Source organism: Protopterus annectens, chromosome 14.part0, assembly GCF_019279795.1.
Source record: "Protopterus annectens isolate FY-2018-M chromosome 14.part0, PAN1.0, whole genome shotgun sequence".
In the NCBI taxonomy this organism is placed as follows: Eukaryota; Metazoa; Chordata; order Ceratodontiformes; family Protopteridae; genus Protopterus; species Protopterus annectens.
Window position 1 is genome coordinate 308,147,522 of NC_056748.1, and position 25,482 is coordinate 308,173,003.

At 36.5% G+C, this 25,482-nt stretch overlaps 1 protein-coding gene across 1 annotated transcript in view; it reads left to right on the forward strand.

Annotated features, from left to right (window-relative positions):
• ADAMTS18 (ADAM metallopeptidase with thrombospondin type 1 motif 18) overlaps positions 1-25,482 on the forward strand; it is a 403,884-nt gene that overhangs the window by 342,494 nt on the left and 35,908 nt on the right. The window contains exon 15 of the mRNA XM_044055552.1: positions 4,679-4,873. Within this exon, the coding sequence (XP_043911487.1) occupies positions 4,679-4,873 (195 nt within the window). The remainder of the gene's footprint in view (positions 1-4,678; positions 4,874-25,482) is intronic.

The following is a 25,482-nucleotide window of genomic DNA, read 5'->3' on the forward strand; positions in this document are numbered from 1 at the left end:
AATAAATCTCTCAGCCTAACTGGTCTAATTTGTAAAGCTATGGAGCATTGTATATCCAATTTCATACGTTCTGATATAAAAATATGGTCTAGACCTGCACCATTATGATTTTGTCAAAGGGAGATCAGGTATACGTACTTTAGATAACTTCTTTGAGGAACTCATTTCAGATTTTGATGGTGGCCATGCAGTTTATACAGTATACCTAGATCTAGCTAAGCTGTTTAACCCCTTTCTCCATGCTGGAATTGTAAAGAACCTTAACAGTCCAAATGTAGCTAGACCCTTATGCTTTAAGTTGGATAGGAAAATGTCTGACAAATCAAACCTACATAGTTACAGTAACAGGTGACAGACACCCCAGAAAGCAAAACATGATGACTAGAGATATTTCTACTGGCTAAGTACTTGCATCTTATCTGTTTGCAGTTTGCTTTTCAGATTGCCTTACCATTAACTCACATGCATGGCCGACCAGATTTGCAGAGGATTGCAAGCTGGATGTTATCATTCACTCAGCATCTGATACAGTGTTACTATAGTGAGGGCTAAATGATACAAATCTGAATATATTAAACAGTACGTAGTGGTGCATTAGGAATGCAGTTAAATAAAATGCAAAGAAGTGCAGCATTGCCATGTTTGGTAAACAAACTTCAGCAGTAGTTTACAGTATAGACAGTTATACTCTAAAATGATTTAATCATCAGAAAAATACCCTCATAGACAACTTCCTATCCTCTGACCATGAGGCTGGAACAGTAGTCAGGAAATATGTCCGTCCTAATTTATAATTAAAAGTATTTCATCAAAATCAAAACAAGTTGTCAGTATTTTATATTTTGCTTGAGAAAACCAGTTATAGAATACACTGCTACATTGAATATATATCTATTCAAACATATCAGGCAGCTAGAAAACCTGCAAATGTTTCTAAGTAGAAAAGTTACCAGACTAAGGATCCTAAACTACAGAGACAGTTTTGAAACCCTATCCCTATGCTCGGTCTCTTGTAGACTCCAAACGGGAGTTTATCATTAGTATTCTGTACCATTGAGGATCCAGCCCTACAAAACAAATGTCTTCAAAAGCACTCAAACTAAAGACCTGAATCTGAATGAACAGTGACAGACAGATAGATAGACATAAATTCTTCCTGGGCTTGAATTATTTTGCCTTCTGCACACAGGATATACCCAATGAGGATATGTATTGGCAAGGTGATTATAGTCCATGGACTGAGAATGCTTTGTAAACTTTATAAATCTATTAATCTGTGCAGATTTTCTTTTTCTTCTTCTTCAAAGGTGTGTCTGGTACCTGTGCTATAGCTGTCAGTTTTAGGATATATTTTTTTATTCTAACTTTATTTCTGGCAAGAAGAATGAATTCAAATACATCAATTTTGTCTGTGTGCCCCTTTCTTCACTTCATATATTCTATAAATTCCATTCAGTAATAACTTAGAACTCTTCAGAATCACTTGTTACAGTTCTCTGTATATTTACATTCAAGACTCAGGGAAAAAATTGTGCTACTCAAATGAGGTCTGTGACAGACTTATTATGTAGTACTAATTGCTTTTGCCATGCATGCTTTATTATTTTTCCTGATGTGATAATGGAAAGAAACCTCACTATCTGATCCATCTGTTAATCAAACAATGCAATAAGTGCATGGTGTAGCACTAGCAATGCATGTTAAGTTCCCACCCAATCTGTACGGTGTCACAGAAGCAGTACATGTATAACCACACCTTTATCCACTACCTGACATGCAGGCATTATGTGTTTATTTGTACAATTCCATATGTGCTGTTAGTACCATGTCCACTGCCTTGCATTAATCTTCCACTTCTGCCTTACAGGATACTTATATCGTGCCCATCATTTAATGTGATCACCTTGCTTCCCTCTCTTTTACCCATCAAAATATCATAGTACTGTAGTGTTCACTGCCCTTCCCACTGTCCCTATAAAAAAATAATAATAATAATAATGATGTTGTCAAGATGGACACTTCCCCCAAAACGTCCCTGCCTGTATGCTGCAGAAAGTCATCCTGGTACACCACGTCAGAATGTGGGTGATACGAATATGATTCTTATACAGCTAATTTGCATGCATCTTTATACCAATTTGTCACCATGACAACATCTGCTTACTGTAACCTGGCAATATTAAACATGCTTGGAATTCTTGATGCATATGCAGTAGGGACAAGTGCAGTGCAACCACCTAAGATTTTGTTATTCACCCCCTCCCCCAATAAAAAATAGGTAGTATTCATTCGAAGTATTGCTATCTTTGTGTGTTGACATCATCATAAAGTGATATTTATGAGGATATGCTATGGCTTCTTGAAGTAACGACTTTCTTTTTTTTTTTTAACACTTCCCCAACCGCCAGACAGCCTTTGTTAGCTTGCATGGCTTCCACTACGATCCATCTCCTTCCTGTGTACCCCTAGCCATATTCCTTTACTGAGAGGAGCTCCTGACTCCTCAGGAATGCAGCCTCAATAATAACTAAGTTGTAGCCCTGAAGAATGAAGGATATGTGAGAAAATGTGAATATGCAGTAGCTATTAGCCATCATTCACACAGTGAGCAGTCAAATTTCCTGGCTGTGGGATTGGCTAAGGCTGTGATGTCAGGATGTCATCACTGCCCTTGTAATTTCTGAAAATGGCCAGTGAGGTTCCTGATCTCTACCAGAGGTTGCATGGCCATCAGGTTTTCTCATGGATAAGAGTGATGGTTGTCATAAACATTATCCTGTCTGCAGTGGTCAAGCCCATCAGCAGCAATTCTCTCCAAAGACTGCACCATTCATAGCTTTCATCATTCAGGTTCAAATCTCAATAGAATCAAGAACAAATCCAGAAATAACCAGGAGACACATTTAAAATATTAATACTATTAACGTGATACATCGACAAAATAAGGGAATGTGGACTAATATACATTTTCTGAAGTAAAAGAAGTCTATGTCTCTAATTATTGTCATTATTTATTATAAGTGTAATTCACCACCTTTTCTCTAAAGCTTAGGAGTGATTAAGAGAGACAGAACCAAAACCAGGGACAGCTGAATGGTACTGGATGCCATTGAAATATCTGCAGTTGTTTCTCAATTGCCCCAGTAAGAACTGATTGTAGCTGACAGTTCAGTATATTAATTCTTACAACACTACTACTTAAAATTGTCAGGTTTTGGACAAATGACATAAGAAAAGTACTAAAATCACTTTCTGCAGGTGGGAAATGCCTTGCACACTCCTGCTCATTGGCTCTACACCTCATATCTCCTTATTTTATTTTTTCACCTCAAGGCCTCTGCACCTTGAAGGGAAAAGTAATCCCTGACAGATGGTGAAATCCTGACTTACTATTTGTCTGCCTGGCTGCAAGATTTGAATACTCAAAAGAAAGTACAGTTGGAGTATTAAGCTATCATTTTTATGTGAAACAAACAACAGCATGTGAGCAGCTTCAACTTCAAGCTTTTGTGCTTGAGATAAGGTAACACGGGTTGATGTAATATGAGCAACTGCACCGTCACTCTGCCAACAGTATTGTACAGTATAACTCTACATTGTCATACAAGAATTTTAGTCAGTGGTACAGTTAAAAGAAATATTTTTTTTATTAAAAGTTGGAAATATCTCAATCTGTAAATGCATGTTTTTTCTAAAGTAAAGTTAGATATCTATTCAAATACATTGAAAAATATACATGTCTTGAAGAATAGCATAAAATAAATACCATTTTGAAGTACTAGAAACAGCCTGATAAACTTTGCTGTTTCTCAGTGTCTCTACTGGTCAAGGTTTTAACTTGTCAATTATAATGTACTGATTGCTCAGACTGGTAGTTACTGTTTCACATAGAAAATGTCTCTAGTATGGTTTTTATTTGTGTGCCAACAGAGACTTACTGTATGTGGGATTTTCTCTTTCATCATGTGACTGCAGTGATACCATATTTTAAGTAAGGAGGTGGGTGTAAAGTACTTCACATTAAGGAGTTTGGGGGAGTAATCCCTTGAAAAAGTATGCTTTCAGTACGTTTTTGTCAGGCAGAAGATTAATTTCTTATTCCTTCTGATTAAAGCTTCAACAATTTGCACCTTAGTGAGACACAGCTTTGTAGTTGTCTCTTCTAATCTATTTCTATTTTTCTGGACTTTATGAATTGATTGGCATTCTTTGGGGATCAGATTTTTTAAAGCTTTTTGATTTTGGTACTAATGTTTAATGTTCATTTGTGAGGATGTTAGTATTACATTGATACAGATTGTTATGTGACTATAAAGCAGGCCTGCATAATGTTTCAATCTCAGTAATGTTTTACTTCAGTTTTTTTCAAAGTAACGAAGTATTCAAACCTTATGTAATGGAAATGATTACTATAACTTGTAACAATTACACATATTTTTTTAAATCAATAATATGCATGTTTACAGAGAGCAGTTTGAAAATAGCATTTTACAATATCAAGTTAATTAATTCAGCTTTGCTGAACAAAAACTCTTCCTCTGATCAGGAGAAGAAGAGACGAATACAAGGAAAATGACGATTTCTCAGAAAACAATAATTATTATATTAAAATGTTTAAGTACTTAGGAAATGTTTATAAAATTGTGTCATTGACATTGGTTTATCTTTTCATTTTAAGTGTACAAAATCTTGTGGAAGAGGAATCAGGAAGCGTGATGTCTACTGCCAAAGTTTCAGTCATTCCTCTAAGTCCAACATGTTGCCAGAAAACATGTGTAGGAAGGAGTTAAAACCAGCAGTTCAGGAAACATGTGTACTACGGCGTTGTCCGAAGAATGACAGACTACAATGGGTGACATCATCTTGGAGTGAGGTACTCTATTAAAAAAACTTAAAATATGTTATATCTGTAGATTTCTTTAATCAACTAATTTACATTAATATCATAATAACAACACATACTACTTGACCAAGCAGCATGCACTTTTAGATGTTTTGATCAGTCGTAGCATTATTTTTATTTGCAAAGGTTTATAAAGACATCTATTTAGAAAAAAACTCTCAGTGTTATTTGGAAGTATAGGAAAACAGATTCTAATTGGCTTTATTGCTTGCAAACAAAGGGTTGTGTCTAGATCCAGGGATGCCATTTTCCCCCTTTACTCAGCCCTCATTAGGAGTCATTGAATGTAATACTCCCTTTGGCATGCATTTGTCCAGACACATGCAACAACTAGAATTTCCACAGAGATACATTGCTAAAGGTATTGTAAAGACTAAGAGGTGACCTGTGTTTGGCATACAAGTCACCGATGCAATACTGATGGATTTACTAGACATCAGCAAGTTGAATGGTATCAAACGTGTCTGCTCTATGGATCTAAACTGCTTCTGTAATGACAACAGAATGGTTTGCAGGGGCAGATATACCTCACAGAGGATACTGCTGTTCTGGAATAGACTCCCCATCTACATAAAACAAAGTTCATCACTGTCCATTTTCAAGCAAACTTGGATCTATGGATGGGAAACAGAAAATTTACCCCATGACTACTGATGGATGAGGCAGCTCTTAAAAGCTTTATCCAGTCATGGGTCCCCTCAAATTATCTATGGTATGGTCCCAGTTATTGTCATTAGGGGTAATATATAATTATCAACCATGGGATGGGTAAGGTCAATCTCTAACCTATTAGGATAGGTTAACACAAGCACAGAAAGGAAAATTGGCTAGGCATAAAATGGCCCATAAGGGTAGCTAACCTGTTACTTACCTATGAACCTATGAACAAATGCCAAGAACACTCATGGCTAAGTAATTAGGTTAATGAGAGAAAAAGCTAATTACAATAATTTTTTTAATTGCTATTTTCAGTGGAATAAACATTACATATGAATTATGGAAAGAATTATGTATTTTGTGTGAACTGGATAGGTGTTTCTCAAGTTTGCTAAACTGTAGTTGTGTTTATTACAATTTATCGATCTTCATTTTCTAAATACTGATGTAACATAATATCTTACAGGTACTTATTTGATCAATTGTGTACTTATTTAAGATGAAAACTTCAGCTCAGCTGTGCTCTTTGTATCAAGTGATCCATTGAATGTTATTAAAAGGATGTATACCTAATACCAGTAACTTTTTCATTCATGATTATCTAATAGGTGCTACTGGAGTTACGGGAGTGCATAAGTCATCTAATGTGATAAGGTAGAAATAGAAAAGGGGGATTTGAAATTTTAATTAAGTTCTACAGGGAGATGGTTAGTGAAAGCAGCAAAGAGAGTGGAACCGAATATGAAACCTTTACTTATATATAGTATAGTTATGATCATTACTCGCTAAATTAGAAAACTTATTTAGCAGTCCTTCCCCTGAGTCAGTGACAGCTAGTTTAGTGACTGGTGACCAAACATGTCAAATCTTTATTTCAAGACCAAAAGATGGCAGCAGTGAGATTCATCTTTTCCATATCAGCAAACAAGTATAGTCTATTTACAGCATTAGACCCCTTTCTGAAGTGATGTTGACTGTGGCTTTAAGAGTTAAAATGTGTTAATGTGTTTAGTAACTTCAGCACAGATTATACTTTTTAAAATCTTATTATAAATGATCACTTGGGAAAATGGTGAATTTTCATTAATGGTACATGGGAGATAACATTTGGACAAGGGTATGATGTTGCTGCTTCCCATGAGTTAGGAATAAAATCATGGAATGGGAGTTTAGCTAAATGTGGGGCTGCCATTTTAAGAAAAGCTACCTTAGTACTGTGTTCAACACATAGTACTAAATTACTTTAAACAACTTTAAATAAAATCTTTTGCTTCACTATTTTTGCAACCTAAAATGGCAATTCTGTCTCTCCTTAGACTAGATTGTATTCCTCTAACACAATGTGCTGCCATCAGAAACAATGTATAAGTTATAACATTAAGAATTGCCCTCCAATAGTCGTTAAATTAAACATAAAGACAATACAATACCTCCTAATATCAGAAAATGACAAGTTATGTCACATTACACAGACCTTTTCCTTTTTATATGAGAGATTTTATATAAAATCACACAACTAGCCCAGAATTAGCTGCACTGTAAACTAAGGAGTGAAACTAAATATTTTGTCATTCCTGTGTAATCCAGCATGGAGCTGCTTTAGGGACCGCAGGTTATTACTAACCCTTCAGTAAATACATGTGAGTAAACTGGCATAAATTATAGCCTTTACTAATTACTAACTCTGCTCTAGTGTGTACCCCTCCATACCTTAGACCTGTATATTTGTTATGATCAGTGGTTGATGATGAACCTCGAGAGAACCACTGCTGATGATGAACCTCGAGAGAACCACTGCTGACATCAACCCCTTCTAACTTTGTCCTGCTTTCTGGGGTCCATCACAAAACTTGAAAAACTGATAAGAAGTTCTGAAAGATTTTGTTCTGTCAGGATAGTACCTGAGTTGTCTATGGGCATCAAAGGCATGAAGAATCCTTTCTTATTCATTTTTAAGTTCTTGGAAGGAGACAGGGCAATAGATAGCTTGGTTTTAGGTTAAATGGAATACCAGTTCAGGCATAAATCAAGGATTAGTTCTTAGGGAAACCCCGTCTTTGTGGAAAATGAGATAAGGCTGACCCTCCATGAGAACTTGCAACTCAGTCTTCTTGCAGAGGTCAGAGCAATTAATAAGAATGTGTTCCATCTTAAAAATGTCAAGTCAGCCTGATCAACTGGTTCAAATGAAGCAAGAGGTTGTTTTTCTAAAACAAAATAAAGTTCCAAGGGAGGAGCTGTCTGCTTCCTCAGAGGCTTCTTATGCAACACCCCTTTCAAAAATATTTTCAAATGAGGTTGCATTGAAAGAGATGGATCTATAGGCAGACATACTGAAATAGCCAACAAATGAACCTTGACTGATGAATATGGCAGGCTATAGGATAGCAACTGACACAAATACTGATAAACCAGAGAAACCCTAGACCTATGGTGTTGTTACTTTGTTGTCACAAACTAGAAAACCTTTTCAATCTGCTAATACATGATTTTCTAGTAGCAGACATTCTTGTCCCCATAAATACCTGCTGTTCTTCCTCAGAGAAAAGTTCATAAAATATATTAAAACTCTTATCATCCAAAATGTCAGCTGTATTTGCTTGGGGTTAGGATGTATCAAACACGTCTGGTCTTATGTGAGTAAATCCAGCCTATGAGGAAGCTTGGAGTAATTTCCACTGGCTATTTTCTAAAGAAGGGACAACCACTGTTGTCTGGGTTAGAAAGTAGTCACCACAATAATCTTTGGAGGGTCCTTGTGAATCTTCAGATCGACCCTAGAAATTCTCAGAAATTGTGGAAAAGCATACAGGAACATTCCTGTCCATGTAAAAGAAAAAAAAATTTGTCTTCCCTGCCTTATTGCATCGATTCCTGTTGCAGAATTTTGCCAACTGATTGTGGATAACAGAAGCAAGTAAATCTATTCGATGTGCTTTCCACAGATGGATCAATTGTTAGAAGGCCCACCTGATTTAATATCCATTCATGAGCATCTGCCCTGGTCCTGTTGAGCTTGACTGATACATATTTTTGCTCTGATGATATGTAAGATGTCTGTAGAGTGAAATTGTGCTGAAAAGTTGCTTCCCAGGCTACCATGGCTAATATGCACAGAGGGTAAGACCTAGTTTCCCATTGCTTGTTCAAGACATTCCCAGTGACAAAGCATGGTTGAGAGAGTTGTGAGCATTTATTAGAGCTAACATCTCTCTTAAGTCAATGTGTTTTCATCTGTCTGTTGTTTCAAAGGCTTTGCATTTTTATCCACACAGACACTACTCCCCAAGCAAAATCTGTGGCATCTGTTGTGATTGACTGTGGCAAAGCAATAACTGAGAACAGAATACCTGGATTTTGAAAAAGCTGAAAGGATGCCAGTCCAGCAAGATAGAATTTTGTAGATAATTCTATGTCATTGTAAATATTAATATAATCCACATGTTGTTTTACAAATGTAAGCAAACTAAATGTGAGAAAAACAGTGTTATATGTTCTGAACTTCAAAAATGTAACCACAGTGTACCCTGCTGGAAAAAACTGATAAGGTAAAGCATTTTATGACTGTTTGAACTCAAACCTCAGAGACAGGATATCTGGATGAAGGAATTATTATTATTGTCTTAAGACAAGTGTTAATTGCTAGATTTTACATGTATAATATCTTTTATTGCTGTGACTTTCTGACCAGTGCAAGCTTACTAAGAAATGTAAATCTAGAGTCTCTGGTAGACTGGGAACCAGAGAAGTGTCAAGAATGATGTAATCTAAAATGAGTCAACAGTGATGTATTATCAATGTAAGAGATCTCAGAGAGAAAGAGATAGCATTTTGCATTTGTCTTCAGAACTGACATCACCAGCACTTGATTGCTTTTTATGTAAGTAGGATCTTAGACTTTAGTATTTCTCTTAGAAATAGATAGAAAATAGTAAGATTAGACTCACTGTTTTCTATATTTATGTCATATTATCCTACAGTATTGTTTTAAAGTTCTTGTGTCTGAACTCTTGACTAGCACTGTGTTGAATTGAGAGGATTTGTCTTGTGTTTTTATTATTTATTATTAACTATTTTTAAACCTTTCAACTGTGGCTGTTTTGTGCAGATACAATGTAAGCTCTAGAGTACTTGCATGTATTTAGAGATACTGTACTAAGCCACTCCAATAGCCTTAAAAATTCTGGTCACGCTTACTATTTGGATAATAGTATTGCACAGTAAAATTGGACACCCTTTTGTAAGGGCCTTATTAGTAGCTGCTATTAGTGGTTGGTGGCAGTAATTACTACCTTATGGTCTGGGACAAAAGGGGGCAAAGCTGGAGAGCCTATGCCAGCCTTCCCCAGAAGTGTCTCTGTTTTTGTATCTAAATCAAATCTTAAAGTGTGTGTATGTGTGTGTCAGCTACTTGGGCATGGACATGAAGTACTAGTTGGACAGAGAGGGTATTGGAGGTTTTAGCTTGACCACTAGGCTGGGATCTGACCCCTATAGCTATGCGAGTGGGGAGTCTTATTGGGGATCTGGAGAGAAATGGAGAAACCAGCCCCAGACTGACTGTGATCTCTGTGTACTCTTAAGGAAAATTATACTTTACTGTGTGTGTACTTGTTATCCTCCCAATGTGCACGCCCATCGCTGGTGTTAGTGGTGAGGATTGAGGCTCCTTGATTACAGGGCCAGTGCACGGGCATCACATGTTAATTGGTGGCAGTGGTGGGGTTTCCACATCAAATATTAATTGTTTGATTGTAGTGAGTTAGCCACATCACATACTAATTGGCTTGTAGTGGTGTGGATAGTGAATTCCTGTAGCTTGTTTACAGTGATCACTGAAGGTATTTTGTACTCTAAATAAGCAACACAGTGAACACTCAGAGTTCAGATCACAATTGTTTTATTTCTTTTGTTAGCTTAGTTAGCCAGGGAGAGCAGGCAAGCATGTCAGCAGAGGAGTTTGGCAAGCTGACAAGGAGCCAGTGGGCTGAGATGTGCCAAGTTAAAGGACTGTTGCATGGAAACCTGACTAATGCAGACATGAGTGCAGCCTTGGTCACAGCTGCATCAGAAAACAGCAATTAGGAGGATGATCAGACTGGCTGTGGAGATGTACAACACTCAGAGAATGGACAGCTCAACCTTTCTGCAGAGGACTTAAAAATCCATCTGGAGCTAAAGAGACTTGAGTTGGAGACCAGGCATTTGGAAATGGAAGCTGTGGAGAAGGAGAGGCAAAGGCAGTATGGAAAGGAGATGCTGACTCTTTGCCAGAGTCATGGAAGGTAATGGGGAAGGGAGTAACCGGACCCCAGAAGCACAAAATGTCAGTAAATTTCTTCTGCAGTTTACAGAGGGGGATAATTTTGATAGTTTCATTCATATGTTTGAGAGGGTATGTAAACAGTATGATGTTGACCAAAGGCTTTGGGTATGATTTCTGACCCGCTTACTCAATGGTAAAGCTGTAAATGTACTTTCTAAACAGTCAGACAATGATTTTTTAAATTATACTGCTGTTAAGAATTGTTTGCTAGAATATTTTAAGCTAACACCTGAAGCTTATAGGAAAATTTTTCATCTGCATAGACGTAAGGCAGATGAAAGTGTGTGTGAATATGTTGCTGAACTAAACACTTACTTTCATAGGTGGGTGAGTGGATTTCAGGTCACCACTTTTGAAGGACTGCAGACCTTTTGGAGAGGGAACAAGCCCTTAGCACTTTATTTATTTTATTTTATTTAACATTTGTTGACCGGGAAAGTCCGACTAGGTTCTACAGATCCTGTTTTTAGCGGAGGCCCGGGGAGAAATGCTCCAGAAGCATGTCTTTAGAATGTGGGAGGAAACTGGAGTACCCAGAGAAAACCCACACGAATGCAGGGAGAACATGCAAACTCCACACAGAAGGCACCCCAGCTGAGAATCGAACCGGAGAACCTCTTGCTGTGAGGCAACAGCATTAACCGCTGCACCACTGTGCCATTTTGCCTGAGGACATGAGGATCTGGTTAGCTGATAGACAATGTGCTACTTCAGATGAGATGGGGAAGAAGGGAGACCTATATCTAGGAAGCAGGGCATCCCTGCACAGAAAAGGGACACCCAGTGTTGCTCATGGGCTAAAGGAACCCATGGTGGGCAGCTCTGGCAGCCCTAACAGAATCTGCCAGTTGCAGGGGAAGTCATTAGTCCAGATACACATCCAACATCTAGGGTTAAATGTTTTGAATGCAACCAGTGAGGCCAAGTGGCATATAGATGTCCACGGAGGCAAGGCGGGGAACAAAAGGTGAGGAAGCCAGTAAGTGGGAAGGACAAAATGCATACAGTAGATTGTCTTGAGACAACAAGGGTAGCAAACTACTCAAGAAGTTATATCTTATCATAGTGAATGGCAAAGAGGCCATTGCTAAGACAGACACAGCCTCTGACAGAGGCCATTGCTAAGACAGACACATCCTCTGAGTTAACCACTGTGAAACATGCAGTGCTTACAGGGGAGCACTACTTGCCTGGCAGTCTATTCCAGTCAGAACTTTAGGAGGGATCCCATTCAAAATACCTTTGACTATGGTTCACCTTGACTGGGACGGTGGAAAAGGAAGCCAGTAAGTAGGTGTGTTTGATGATATGCAAAACTATAATGGACACAGGTTCAAAAGAATCACAATTTAATAAAACTTAGCGCCTCAGAAAAGAAGCCTTCCAAGAGTAAAATACATTACTTACATCAAAGCTTAAATTGCTACAAATACCATAATTAACCAATTAAAAAAACATTTAAACAATTACTCAGTTACTGCCACTAAATTACATACCTCCAATTATATTCTTTATTTAGCCCTAAGAGCTGTAAAGTGCTGTATTTTAAGATGAAAAGAGTTTTTTTTATAAAAGTCTGTCTTTTAGGCTTGCACACTCCCCTATGCCTACCTCAGCCTTTTCCAAAACACAACCTTGTAAATCTTCAGGATCAGAATTATGCAGGGATAAGACCCTATAGCTGTGTCAGTGGGGAGTCTTATTGGGGATCTGAAGAGAAAGGGAAAAACCAGCCCCAGACTGACTGTGATCTCTGTGTGCCTTAAGGGAAATCGTACTTTACTGTGTGTGTACTTGTTATCTTCCCAATGTGCACATCCATCACTGGTGTTAGTGGTGAGGATTAAGGCTCCTTGATTACTGGGCCAGTGCATGGGAGTCACAATCTTCACCATAAAATCTCTAATCCCAAAACTGGAATTAGTCAATGTATGTTGATGCTGGGACCAAACAAATTTCAGGTACCACTGAGTTTTTCTCATATGAAGTCTTGCAAAAGGTATCATAAATATCATAAATGCCATGAGACCCAAATGCCTATGGAATTCCCTTCCTTATATAAACATCTGAGTGGAAAATCTCAGGAAAGATCTATATACACATCTACACATCTACTCATTCAAATATTAGAGCTGGACCAGAGAGTTTAGGCTTTAGACTTTTTTGTTCTTGCCTTTCTTTGTATGCTTTACAATTATTTCCAGGAAATGCCGCTTCAGACTTTTTTGAATTTGATTAAAACTATTATGAGAAATGTAATTTGGGAGGTTGAAAGTGGTCATATTTTGTAGGTTATTTTGTCATATTTTGTAGGATAAGTTAACTCTAATTACAGGTAAGTGAGGTCAGAATGTGTCTGATCCATATTATGAAACAGTGCAATTTAAACTATTAAATTTATTAACAGTACCTTACTGTAAGTCTAAATGGAAGAAACCCATATCTGTAACAAGATTTATTACTGAAGTATTTGATAGGATAGCTGTATTACCTTATTGAGTGATTAAGAATAGGACTCCTTATGTTATGACCAAGTTTGTGTTGACTGTTAGAAATGTAATTATAAAACCAAAGATACATGTTGTTTCATTTGACCAATTAATACCAATAAATATTGGTCTAAAGAAATGGGAAGCCAAGTGATTGTTATTCTTTTGAAAGCTGTTGTAGTTTGTTGATAACCAGGTAATACAGGCTAATGTATAACAGAAATATGGTTTAAATTATGCACTTTACGAGGAAAATGAAGGATTAGTGATAATTGAAAACTAATGTGGCTTACTGAATTGCTTAAGGCTACACCACTGACATATCATTATTAGGGTTAAATTTATAACACAGAACAGTCAAAATGTTAAATGCATTATGTAAAGCAAAAAAGGCCAAAACTGAAAGCGCAGATGAGATTGCAGTACAGCAGGGAATGGTGTTTTCCCTTTTTCCCATTGTAGTATGATCTTAGAGATAGTATATATAATTAATGTGGGGTGGAAATGGCAGGGTGGGGCTTGCTCCCCTGTACAGAATGTGAGCCACATTTTTCAGCAATGTGAAGTTCGACCTTTTGTGGTTGACATAATGCTGTTCGACATTTCGGCCATTCTTCATTATGAATGTATTTCTATTATTACTGGATGCCAACAGAGATAATTCTTTTCTTACTGGTTTCTTGAGTCAGGCTGACAAAGCTTTACGAGATATTCCCGTGAGTTTAATAAACATTTAAGTAAGATTTAGAGGTTTTTGTGTAATGCAAGGATAACTGAAGACTTATGGAGCTGAAGGCAGCTGTTACCGTAGTATACAACTAATTTGTAAAATAATTCCATTAGCTACATTCGAACCAGTAAGTGCTGTGTAGTGTATAACACCTTGTAAATACATTGATGAATTAATTTCAAACAGAAAAAAGAACAGGAGTTATTTGTTACTTTTCAGATAGGGAAAAAGATTTAAGCTAGCAGAGGGGGATAGGCTGTCATGTGAAACTGTGTTAAGCAGGATGATAAAACTAAGAATAAGCAAGGAAAGATGAGGTATAGAGGAATACAGCAAGACCTCAGTGTGTTACAGCTGTTAAAGTTTAAGAAGGGGAGGAGAAGGATAATATTAGGGTTAAGGTTAGCATAAAAACATAAAGTAACCCTTTCACTAACCCTAAACCAAATCCTACACCTGCCACTAACCTCAGTCCTACATATTACATTGATGTAAACCCTATAATTATCAGTCTTACCAGTGCCAGTATTCAAAAAAAAGGTGTCAGAAAATTTGTGGTGTTTGTTTCCCTTTTTAGCTGGTACTGTTTTGGCAATTTTAGCTCCAGGTAAGTGTTTTGTCAATGTGTAAGCATCGACATAATGTATTTTGATGTTTTGCTTAATGACATTTATCAGCAGAAATGCAGACACACATGCACACATGTATGTTTTATATATATATATATATATATATATATATATATATATATATATATATATATATAGATATAGATATATATATTTATTTTACATTTGTTTACTGGAATGGTCCGACTGGGACAGTGCCCATTTTCAGCGGAGGCCCAGGGAAAAAAGCTTCAGCCTAAGCTTACATACAAAATCATCACATCAAGTAATAAAATTATAGACAAAAAATGAGTGTTAAGGATAAAAATGTAAAAACAAAAATATATACATAGTACCAAATAAAATAAAACTTTAAACACTTGAATATAGACAAATGTATGGTTGAACTTGTATATGTGGAGGAACATAACATTAGTTAGAAAATTAAGTAGGGAGAATCACTTAGGCAAAGGAATGCATAGTTAGTAATACTTCTGGGGTGAGAGTTGCAGCTAGGAATGTAACTACATATAGAGAAGTAGTGTTGTTAGAAAGGATATGTTTTGCTGTTCGACATTTCGGCCATTATTGATATTGAATGTATTCCCATTATTACTGGATGCCAGCAGAGATAATTCTTTGCTTAGAGGTTTCTTGAGTCAGGATATATATATATATATATATATATATATATATATATATATATATATATATATATATATATATAGAAGTATGTCCAATATGTCCATATATTGTAAATTCAACATGTTGAATGGCAAGTGATCAAACACTAATCAATCAGAAAACACAGAAAAAGAAAGTTAAATGTGCTTTTTGTTGGGGTCAGTTCCCCTTGTAACCCCCATACCCCCTGTTAATTATAAATTCCAACTTCAGGATCATGATACAGTGGGGAAAAGGTAAAATCTACAATTCTAACTGTATCCTGATCCTGTACAGAAACAAAGCCAGTGCATCCAATCAGCTGATTTTTGTTCTGCTATACCAGCTCTTTTTCTCTTCAACAACTAGAACTCTAGACAAGTTGTCACCAACCTATGTCTACATAGTTGCAATTCAGAATAACAAAACATTGTATGAGTGAATGCTTTTTTGTGATGTATTTACCAGTGTGTTTCTCAATGCAGTTTTTGCCTGCAGCTTTTGTACAAGATCACAGCCCATGGGGGTAAAGGAATTTGCTCATACCCTACTGTTGTGCAGTCTTGGTGATGGTTGCTCCTGATAAAAAAAAAAAAAAATAGCTTTATTTTTCTTGCCCACCTAAAAAAATTAGTTTTAGTATGTGCAGTTTTCAGTCTTTTTAGATGCTCTCTAAAATTATAGGTCCTTTGTAATTCACTCTTTTGAAAGTTTGTCCTTACATGAGACAATCATATATGTATATATCTATATATCTAGCTAAAGCTATCTATGTGTGTGTGTATGTATATATATATATATATATATATATATATATATATATATATATATATATATATATATATATATATATATATATATATATATATATATATATATATGTGTATATATATATATATATAAACATATATATATATATATATATATATATATATATATATATATATATATATATATATATATATATATATATATATATGGTTCCCATTCAAAGGATCAAAACATCAGAAATGTCAGAACATTGAATCACTGATCTGTGAAGACCAGATGATCAAAGTTTTGACATATCGGACCTTGTGAAGGGAGATAGCCGTACAGTGTGGAACAGGAACTTTACCATTCTCTTTAATGTAGTGTGATCTTGGAGTTGGTATATCGAAGTAGCAGGGGGTGTGGGGGGTGCAGGGGGGCTTGCCCCCTCCAAAAACATGAAATAAGAAGTTTTCACATTTTAGATTTTTTTGTTACATTCTGGTCTTCAACGATCAGAGGCTCGATGTTCTGAAATTTAGATCCTTTGAAGTTGACCCATAGATATAGATATATCTTCTTCTTCTTTCGGCTTTTCCCGGTTAGGAGTCACCACAGTGGATCATCTGTCCGCTCAGTTTTACAGTGTCAAGTTGCCAGCCCGGCACCCAAACTTCCACAGAAGGTACACACACACTCACACCTAAGGCCAATTTAGAGTGTCCAATTCACCTACTGCATGTCTTTGGGATGTGTGAGGAAACCGGAGCACCCAGAGGAAACCCACATGACCACAGGGAGGACATCCAGACTCTGCACAGAAAGCACCCCAGCTGAGAATCGAACCAGAGAACCTCTTGCTGTGAGGCGCAACAACGCTAACCGCTGCACCACCGTGGCCGCCTATATATATATATATATATATATATATATATATATATATATATATATTTATTCATACATGGTTTCACTTTATAATCTCGAAATACTAAAATACCGAATTTTAGTATTTCAAGAATATAAAGTCGAAAGTGCAGTTACAGGAAACTGCATAATATCGAATGCAGAGATGTCGAATCCACCATTGTGTTTTTGCATTCGTGATGTGCGATGCGGTTTGTGGATTTAGCTGGGGATTCAGGTAAATGGTGTTCTTGTAGGGTATTGGGTAGGAATTTTAGTGTGTGTGAGTATATGTAGTGGTGGGTTTTATGTGTTTGTGTGTTTAGTGTGACCTCGGAGTTAGTATATATAAGTTGCAGGGGTGTGGGGGCATTGCCCCCCACATTAGGGGTGCAGGGGGGCTTCCCCCCTGCTTAAAAGTAGGGTAGGTGTGTTTGTTAGTTATGTTGTGTTTGTGTGCATTGTATAGTTTGTTGTAGTGTCATTAGGTAGGTGAATGTGTGCTTGTTTGTGTGGTGGTGTGTGTATGTGAATTATCGCGATTTTGAATTTCGCGGTTGTGGGTGTCGGTTTTTTGGGCATTTTGGCTTTATAGTCTCAAGATAATAAAATTTGGTATTTTAGTATTTCGAGATTATAAAGTGAATATATATATATATATATATATATATATATATATATATATATATATATTTATATGGGTTCACTATATAATTTCGAAATACTGATATCTCGAATATCAGCATTTCAAAATTATAATCATGAACCGCCAAAATGCCAAAAGCTTATTTGAATGAAGTATGAAATATTGAAGACTTCACGAAATAATGAAAAGGTTGCATTTGCCTTTATTGGTTGCAGTTTAAAACCCTGCACCATTACATTGCACCCTCAGAGTGGGATTATTTAACTTTGTAGACCTTTGCCAAAATAAATATAGATGTAGACATTTGGAAACTTCCCCTCTGTTATGCTCAAAACTTCAGTAGCTGCGCAATTGCTTTAAAAAAGTTCAGAGTGCTATATTCGTGTCTGTTAGACAACACAGTGTCAAACTTCCTTTGATGAATCACAAGCCGACTTCTTTTTTGACTGGGTGGGCTTCCAGTAGTGAGACGCATTCTCAATTCATTCACTCTGTCTTGCTCCTTAGCTAACGTTTCCATTAGAACAGCCAGATTGGTTGCCTTAGCTCCTAAAAGACATTTAAGTCTATGGTGCTTTGCCTCCACTGTGTTTGTGTACAAGGTAACCCAATCACATTAAGCTCTTACACATTCCAAAATTTAACTGGAAAGAGAGGGGGAAATCATGATATACATGCAGATATTGTACTAAAGTGACGTTTCCGTCCCACAACATACCAATCACCAAAATATTTTACTAATGCTTCACCTTCAGCAGGAAATGTAGCTTGTCACTGAAAGTAAGCATCAGTAACGTCTTCTTCTGGCAGGAATGCCAAAGCAACAAGACATTTCACTGCATTTTGGGACCCCATATTAGTGTTGTACAGGTGAGTTAGTTCCAACTGCTGAACCTTTCTCTACAGGTTCCTACTGAAGTGAAACAGACAACCTTTCGCCTTCACAGAACTAAAATTACTTGCAAAACTTTTCATTGCTGCAATCTCAAAATTGCAGAGAATAAACTTAATTTGCATTTTACACTCTTGTTCCTCCATGAGCATAAATATACATTCCCACATGGAGTTGTATGCTTTCAAAGACTTCTTGCTCATTAGGCAATATATTAAAGGTACACACTTTGAATAATGTCCACACTGCTGGAAAGCGTGAATTGTATATAGCTGTCTGCAAATGGCACCCTTGTAAAAGAATGTGCCATCCATAAGGCAAATTGTAGCACTGCTTCAATCATGTATGTTTTACTCAGTTGTAAACACTACCAATGTATTTTGGTTGGTAGGATCATCTACACATCGGCAAATGAAGTTACCATCTTTTAGAGAAAAATTGCATGCATTCGATGTTTCTAATGTTAGACTGCATGTACCTGGTTTTCCTTTCACGCTACGTGTAACTCTACCTATAGTTTGCAGCAATGCTCTTCTGTTTGGCATGTTGGCAATCACATCTACTGATGTAGAACCCAGAGCGTCTTCCACTAATAGACAAGGTGGCTCTCTAGATACAATTTCTCCATGTTTTAATTCTGCAGACATGCTATAGTGCTCTATTTGTGAAGGGTCTCCTGTGTGACCGTGAGGTACTGTCTTGCACAATTCTTCACCATTGCTAACTGACTTTGTGATGATCCTGCCTTTACAAGGCATGGAAGTCTTAAATTTACAACACCAGTAATTTCTCACATCTGACTTTTTTCTCTAGATGGTAAACTAACCATCTACTATTAACACACTGCATCCCTTTTGCGACTCAATACATTTGCAAATCCCGCCAATTGTTCCCGGCGGTGGGAAGGTTACTGACGCCATATTCAGTATGGTATAAGGTATGGAGATTCTTGTCCACAGCTGATTGTCATTAACAGCTCAGTGATCCTTGCTTAAGGTACGGAGCATGCTGGATTCATGATTCTTGGTTTCGGGATTCTTTAGTTTCGGCATTTTGGCGGTTCGTGATTATAATTTCGAAATACTGATATTCGAGATATCAGTATTTTGAAATTATATAGTGAACCCATATATATATATATATATATATATATATATATATAGGTCTACTTTCATTCATGATGAAAGAAAAACCTCGGACTCACCACGAAGTAAACTGAAATAAACTTTAATTGATAAGCGCTTTCACGTATCAACGATACGCTTCCTCAGACCATGACAATGTATTGAAAACAGCAAACTTAAATAGTGATGCATCATAATTACTTAATATCATTAATCAATTAATTAACTATTCAACGAAGTATGCTTTTTAAAGAAAGAGTTAAGGTTTAAAATTCAATGGGCTATGCCCAATGTAACTTAAAATGTGATGGAAGAATAGTGAAAAATAGTAAAACATACAATCAAATGCATTTTAAAAACCAAGCCACAGCTTAGTGTCTGCACTAGCAGCAAAACCTTCTTATTAATTTAAAACAAACTAATATAATATAGCATTCACCTAGTTAATAAACTTACAAAAATAAAAAATAGAAGATAGAATAAAGAATGATGGATAAATAAGTATGAATTGACATACATAGATAAGTAAATGAACCACATAATGAATATTGAATATTAAATAAAGCTCCAAGTTTGAATATGAGAAATTTGAAACTAAACAAGTATTAGGACAATCAAATTTAGTCTAAAGCACAACTTCTATAAATAAAATAGAGTCTTGAACAAAAAAGTAGAAAAAATGTATGGAAATAAATAGATATAATATTCAAGAACAAAACAGATGCCCAAGTTATATAGCTAGTAAAACTCGTTTACATGACTGTACTTGTATAAAAGTAAAAATTAAAATAAGAATATTACTTTATATATAGTAATGCTGAAAGTTCATAGGGTTATACAGCTTAGTTAATGCATAAAAAAGAAGTGCTAAGATCTTCAAAATATGAGCAAACTTTTGTCAGCTAATATAAATATAGATGTAACTACAAAACCCTCAAAATGCATCCTAAAATGGAGTATATACAATAAATAGAACAAAAGAAAATAAAGACAAATCACTTTCTCAATGTCAAATGTGATCTTAAGAGAGACATAGGAATTCAATCCAGGGGGATAGTGTGCTTTCAGTTTAAAAATCCAGCGTAACTCTTTAGTCTCTAACAGATTCATAAAATCCCCACCTTTCCCACTCTTTTCAACTATTTGCAATACTCTAAAAACGAAAGAATGGTTGGGATGAAGAATAACATATTTAGCCAATGCATTCAATTCGTTCTTGTTCTTAATATCATAATAGTGATTATATATTCTGTTATTTAGCTTTCTCTTGGTCAAGCCAATATAGAAAGCTGAGCAGGAGACACACGTTGCTAGGTATATGAGGCCCATAGTCTCACATGTGGCTTCAAACCTGGGTTCAAAAAAATAATCAACAGTAGGATGCTTAAACAATTGTTCCTTAGAAATGAATTTGCAATAGTTGCAGCGATTGCAGGGGTAGGTACCTTGTCTAGTACAGCTAAGAAGTTTCATGGGTAATGTTTCTGGCAACCTGTCACATAGCAGTCTTTTTAGGTTATTGTTATTCCTATAAGTAAAAACTGTTTTTTTGCCTACCAATTCAAGAGTTGGTTGGTCAGTAATTAAAATCTTCCAGTTACTAGAAACAATATTTTGCAAAAAAAGAAAATCATTAGTATAAGTGGTTAAGAAATGTAATCTAGCCATCGATTTTTTAAAAGGCCTATTAAAATTTTTGTCCATGGAGGTTGCAACTCTTTTTTCTTTGTTCAACGGTAGGGCATCTCCCAAAACCTTCTTTCTAATACTCTGAACCAAACATTTGTCATAGTTCCTATCAATGAAAATCTTTTCTAGTTTGTCCGCTTCTAGGGCTAAATCATTCTCATCCTTACATAATTTAGAGATTCTAAGGAATTGACTTTTGACAATACCTCTAAATGTGTGGCGTGGATGCATACTATTGTAAGACAATATGGTATTCTTCCAACAGGTCTTCCTATGGAGCTTAGATATCAACCTTCCCCTTCTGATGTCTAAAGTAATATCTAAAAAATTAACTGAGTCATGTGACGCTTCTACAATGAACCTAAGGAAATGTGTAGTAGACTCAAGATACTCTTTAAACTGGATAAACTCCTTTAACGTACCATCCCACACAATTAAGATATCATCCATGAATCGCCTGTACAATAAGATCTTACTAAAGCTAGGATGGTTAAAGACAAACTGTCTCTCCCACTGATAGACCACCAGATTGGCATACGTATTAGCACAGGGAGTGTCCATAGCTACACCCATTTCCTGCAGAAACAGGCACCTCCTGAAACTAAAAACGTTGTTGTACAATACCAAATCTAAGAGTTGGCAGATAAGTATTACTTGATTGGTGTCAAAGGCTGGAAACAGATGTAACAATTCCCTGACTGATTGTATGCCCTCCTCATTGGGTATGCTAGTGAAAAGACTTTGAACATCCATAGTAACAAGTAGATGCTTATTTCTCACTAGCTCTATATCCATGCTATCAATGAAAGCTATCAGTTCATACGTATCTTTCAAGATACTGGGAATTTCTGATAAGATGGGTCTAAGTGTATCTTCTAAATAGACTGAGATGTTTTCTGTGCACCATTTACTGCCTGACACTATCGGTCGTAAAGGGGGTGGGCGGACATGTTTGTGCATTTTGGGCAATCCCTTTATTATGGGTATATGGGGCCAATCATTATAGAAGTAATCATATAATTCCTTAGTGATCTGACGACACATCAGTAGGCCATACAGAGTGTCTTGAACCTGTTTAATTATTTTGTTCAGCCTCACCTCATCTATCTTAGAATAAGTAGAGGTATCAGATAAAAGTGAAAGCATAAGATTCACATACTGCTCTGTATCAAGTATAACAATGCCCCCTCCCTTATCTGCTGGTCTTAACATTAAAGATGATTCATTCATAAAGAAATGTAAAGATCTTTTTTCATCTGCTGACATATTGAAATAGGCACATTTTCTTAAACCTCCATAAAAATATTCATAAAAATCTTGTTCACAGGTTTTTACAAAACAGTCAATATGAGCTGGTAATATGGGAGAAAAAACACTTTTCTTCTTATGCTTTGAAATGTTGGACGATGCCGAGTTAATTGCGTCAGCAGAGCCAATCTTAAAATACAGTTTCAAAGCCACTGTTCTACAAAACATGCGAACATCAGTTAGAATGTCCAATAAGTTACTTCCCTGAGAGGGAACAAAAGAAAGCCCTCTATTCAGAAGGCTCATATCATTAAGTGATAGTACATACCTAGACAGATTGAAATAGAGTGGCTCTAAGGTCTCTGCCTTCTTCTTTGTTGTGTAAAAGTTTCCCCAGAGAGCTTCCGCTTCTTCGTTTCCCAACTCTCTGCTCGATTGCGTTGAAAAACAGTTTTCCTTATAGGTAGCGGTAAAAAATGTGGATCATCCAAGACCGCAACACTGCGTGTAGCCCCGACTTTCCTAATAGCCCCTAGATTACGATTCGCCTCTTGATTAGGCAGAGGCGTAGAAAAAACTGTAGCTGAATCTGCTATGGTAGGCAACTCAGGAGGTGTAACAAATGCTTCATCCGAAGCTTCACTACCAGGAGCTGCCGCCGGGGCCGTGGATGAGGATCCAATCGAATTGGACGCTACAAGTGTGCGTTCAGAAGGCGCTGAGTTTGAAAGTGGATTCTCAGTTTGTGCACCATGATTAGCTCCCCTCGGCCAGATGAAGACATTACCAGTGGCAAAATCAGTGTAATCACATTGCAATTTACGATGTTTGGTTTGTTGCAACTTCAAGGCATAATTATTGACTTGTCTGTAAACTGATTCAAGTCTTTTTTGGCAAAAGTCATCCTGAAACGTATCTTTAATTTCTTCATTGAGCAAATTAACTTGTGATAGCAGTTGATTCTCGATGGGGCCAAAATAGTCCAGTAGAAGTTGCATATATTTATAGCCAGTCTCGAGATTAATTTCCTGCCACTTCTTCAGTAAGGCAGGGTGACTCTCCCCATAAGTTGGCATACATAGTACACGCATGCCTCTGGGGATTAGCCTAAAGTGAAGGCAAGCCTCCATGTGCTTGCGTTGCCAGGCTAAACGTTGAAATTTGAACAATTCATTTTCTAGTTGTTTAATTTTCACAGTAAAAATTTCAATATTAGCTGTAGTTTCTGTTGGTACAGAAGTAGGTACATTGAAATCCAGTCCCAATAAAGGATTTTGAGAGTTACCCATTATAGCTGTCCATTGTTGCTCTTGAGAAGCAGTCCTCGGTTCTGGATTGTAGTCCAACTCAATATTTAGGTTGGCCATAGTCGTGTGCTGGAGCAGATATTAAGTAGGCAAAGTAAATATTCAGAGAAACACTGCACCAGCCAAGGAGTCCTCAGTAAAAAAGAAAATAAATGATGAAAGAAAAACCTCGGACTCACCACGAAGTAAACTGAAATAAACTTTAATTGATAAGCGCTTTCACGTATCAACAATACGCTTCCTCAGACCATGACAATGTATTGAAAACAGCAAACTTAAATAGTGATGCATCATAATTACTTAATATCATTAATCAATTAATTAACTATTCAATGAAGTTTAGGCTAAAAGTATGCTTTTTAAAGAAAGAGTTAAGGTTTAAAATTCAATGGGCTATGCCCAATGTAACTTAAAATGTGATGGAAGAGTAGTGAAAAATAGTAAAAAAATAATAATATTAATATAAAACTCAAAAAATAGTAAAACATACAATCAACTGCATTTTACAAAATGTTAATTGACGCAATTAACTCGGCATCGTCCAGCATTTCAAAGCATAAGAAGAAAAGTGTTTTTTCTCCCATATTACCAGCTCATATTGACTGTTTTGTAAAAACCTGTGAACAAGATCTGTATGAATATTTTTATGGAGGTGTAAGAAAATGTGCCTATTTTAATATGTCAGCAGATGAAAAAAGATCATTACATTTCTTTATGAATGAATCATCTTTAATGTTAAGACCAGCAGATAAGGGAGAGGGCATTGTTATACTCGATACAGAGCAGTATGTGAATCTTATGCTTTCTCTTTTATCTGATACCTCTACTTATTCTAAGATAGATGAGGTGAGGCTGAACAAAATAATTAAACAGGTTCAAGACACTCTGTATGACCTACTGATGTGTCGTCAGATCACTAAGGAACTTTATGATTACTTCTATAATGAATGGCCCCATATACCTATAATAAAGGGATTGCCCAAAATGCACAAACATGTCCGCCCACCCCCATTACGACCGATAGTGTCAGGCAGTAAATGGTGCACAGAAAACATCTCAGTCTATTTAGAAGATACACTTAGACCTATTTTATCAGAAATTCCCAGTATCTTGAAAGATACGTATGAACTGATAGCTTTCATTGATAGCATGGATATAGAGCTAGTGAGAAATAAGCATCTACTTGTTACTATGGATGTTCAAAGTCTTTTCACTAGCATACCCAATGAGGAGGGCATACAATCAGTCAGGGAATTGTTACATCTGTTTCCAGCCTTTGACACCAATCATGTAATACTTATCTGCCAACTCTTAGATCTGGTATTGTACAACAACGTTTTTAGTTTCAGGGGGTGTCTATTTCTGCAGGAAATGGGTGTAGCTATGGGCACTCCCTGTGCTAATACGTACACCAATCTGGTGGTCTATCAGTGGGAGAGACAGTTTGTCTTCAACCATCTTAGCTTTAGTAAGATCTTATTGTACAGGCGATTTGTGGATGATATCTTAATTGTGTGGGATGGTACGTTAAAGGAGTTTCTCCAGTT